This window comes from Portunus trituberculatus, chromosome 7, assembly GCF_017591435.1.
Source record: "Portunus trituberculatus isolate SZX2019 chromosome 7, ASM1759143v1, whole genome shotgun sequence".
Classification (NCBI taxonomy): domain Eukaryota; kingdom Metazoa; phylum Arthropoda; class Malacostraca; order Decapoda; family Portunidae; genus Portunus; species Portunus trituberculatus.
Genome location: NC_059261.1, coordinates 5,574,044 through 5,576,543, shown reverse-complemented (window position 1 = coordinate 5,576,543; position 2,500 = coordinate 5,574,044). Strand labels below are relative to the sequence as shown.

The 2,500-nt window shown below is 43.2% G+C and overlaps 1 protein-coding gene across 1 annotated transcript in view; it reads right to left on the bottom strand.

Annotated features, from left to right (window-relative positions):
- The window catches only part of LOC123519450 (F-actin-monooxygenase Mical-like), a 98,585-nt gene that overhangs the window by 58,571 nt on the left and 37,514 nt on the right, over positions 1 to 2,500 (bottom strand). Inside the window, 1 exon segment of the mRNA XM_045280750.1 lies at positions 1,765 to 2,500. This exon segment is cut by the window's right edge and continues 200 nt beyond it. Within this exon segment, the coding sequence (XP_045136685.1) occupies positions 1,765 to 2,500 (736 nt within the window).

Genomic DNA, 2,500 nt, shown 5'->3' with positions numbered 1-2,500 from the left:
TCAGTTTGTAGTTAATAATATGCAAACTTCATTACTTAGTCTGCAACCATTAACCCTTTCAATACTGGGACACATTTTTACCCTGAGATTTGAGTTCGATTAGATAATTTTACTGACATTAGGAAGGGTCTATGGAGGTCAGAAGATTAATGGCCACAGTCTTCACTATTTTAACCCCCTCATGGGTTTCTGAAGCTGTATAAAAATCACTAAATAGTAACCGGAATGAATATGGAAACACGTCATGGTACTAAAGGGGTTAAAAAAATGCCTTTGGAAATCCGCGTCACTTAAATTGCGGCCCATTAGGTTAGGTTAGGTTAGGTTAGATGAAAGTGGAGGTGGGCGGCAAACGTTTCAGAATAAAGTCGTAAAGTGCAGAACAAGTGAACAAATGAACGAGTGAACAAGTGCGTGGTGTGTCTCGTCTCATGCTAAACCAAAAACTTTATACACAAAACAATAAACTGAAACATACATTGCAAAAAAACTGCACTTTATTTAGTTTCTGCCTGGTACAGCAAACTTAATGGATAGCTTAGCAAACTACTGAGGGAAAACTGTCAAAATAATAAATAGAGTAAAAAAAAGTTTGTAGCATTCTGATCACAAACTTGTCTCATTTTCACCACCAGATCTTTCACTATTCTCGCTCTAATCTCATTGTCTCAGTGGATAGCTTTGCAAATTATCGAGAAAACTGTGAAAATAATTGAGTAAAAAAAGTTTGTAGCGTTCTGATCACAAACTTGTCTAATTTTTCACAATCACTGTTCTCACTCTAATCTCATTGTCTGTGGTTGAGACGAGAACTACTTGTCCTACCTATCACTAGTTAATCTCCTCTATTAGGTTGGTATTCTCAAACACTTCTATGTTTCACCTCCACTATTTCAAAAGCTTTATTTAAATTGACATGAATTTCTAAGGTGTTTTTTACCTTTTTAGGGGCAGTGACAGCATTTCTGCATCTATAACTGGAGAAACACTCTTGAAAACCCCGCTAGTCATTTCTGTAGCCTTGGAAATTTGTGGAGGTGAGAGAACAAAGCATTTCTGAATACAAACCTTACACACACACACACACACACACACACACAGACCAGACCAGGAACAGACCACACTATCAAGTTTTCAAGCCAAGGACACCCACAGACCAGGGAGAAATTGGTCACATCACAAGATTAACAGCCACAGTCTTCACTATTCTAATCCCCACATGAGTTTCTGAAGCTGTATCAAGTCACCAAATAGTCACCAGAATGAATATGGAAACACGTCATGAAGGGGTTATTCACTCTAAATGATTGAAAGTTCTTGTGAGTACTTTGGGAGAGTGACAGAGGAAGTGAGAGTGAATTTCCACCTTCCTACTTGATTTCCTTTGAGAGAGGGAGAAGTGAGTGGTCTATGTGGTTGACTGTAATGGTTCTTGTGGATTTCTGGGGGAACAATGAAGGAAGGTTTTATGACATTTTCAAAACATTCAATCAGACCAGCAAGGGGATTGGCAAATAAGTGGGTATTTTTTTCTTTTCATTTTGTTATCCTTGGCCAGCCTTCCCTTCTTACATTCAAAAAATAAATAAATAAAAAAAAAAATCAAAACAAATAGATAAATAAATAATAAAAATCACTCTAAATGCTGAAAGTTACATAAGGTTACATTGAATAGAGTGAGAGCGGACCCAAAGCTCTGTGGTGTGTGGGTGTCCTTCAGGCTACTAATTAAGCAGAACTAGTCTATCTTTGAGCCTTAGTGACACGGTGGAGCCAAGAAAGATACCTACTCCACACTGACAGGGGAGAGGAAGGCAGAGGGGAGGCAGGAGAGGAAGAGGAGGGGAGGGGAAGAGTGCGCCTACTGTCCCTTCTCTCGTCACTCTCCAGCGTTGAGTGAGGGGAGGGTGAGTCGCTGTCTGTGTCATAACCACAGTCATAGTACGGACGCTCCCTAATGACTCCGACTGGGGGAGCCACGGGAGGCGGGGGTGGCTGGAGGGGGGCGGGAGGAGGGACAGAGACCACAGGAGCGACAGGAGTGGAAGAACTGACAGTGGCGGAAGGTTTAAAATCCAATTCGTATACGTGATTTGACGCAACATTTATCTCTGTGTTAAATGGGAGGGTGTCGCTGCCTTGACAGGGGCGTGGCAGGGGCGCTGTGATGGGCTGTGGCTGAGGACGTCCTTGCCCTGCCACCTCACCACACTCCACAGGGCACAACACACCACACACTGCTCCATCACTGCTCTCCGATAAGTGACTCCCTATATTGAGCCTCACAAATAACTGGGACTTGCATTTCAGTTCCCTGGGGTTGTGGCTCTTCAGGGGCACTATAGGGGTAAGAGGGGCCCTGGGACACCCTCTAGACCCCTTACTACACCCTTTGGAGGAGCGAGGTGGTGGTGGTGGTGGAGGAGGCTGACTCACTCCCTTTAATCTGCCAGGAAGCGACTTGAGTTTCTGCCCATTTGAACGCTTTTTGTCACTCCTC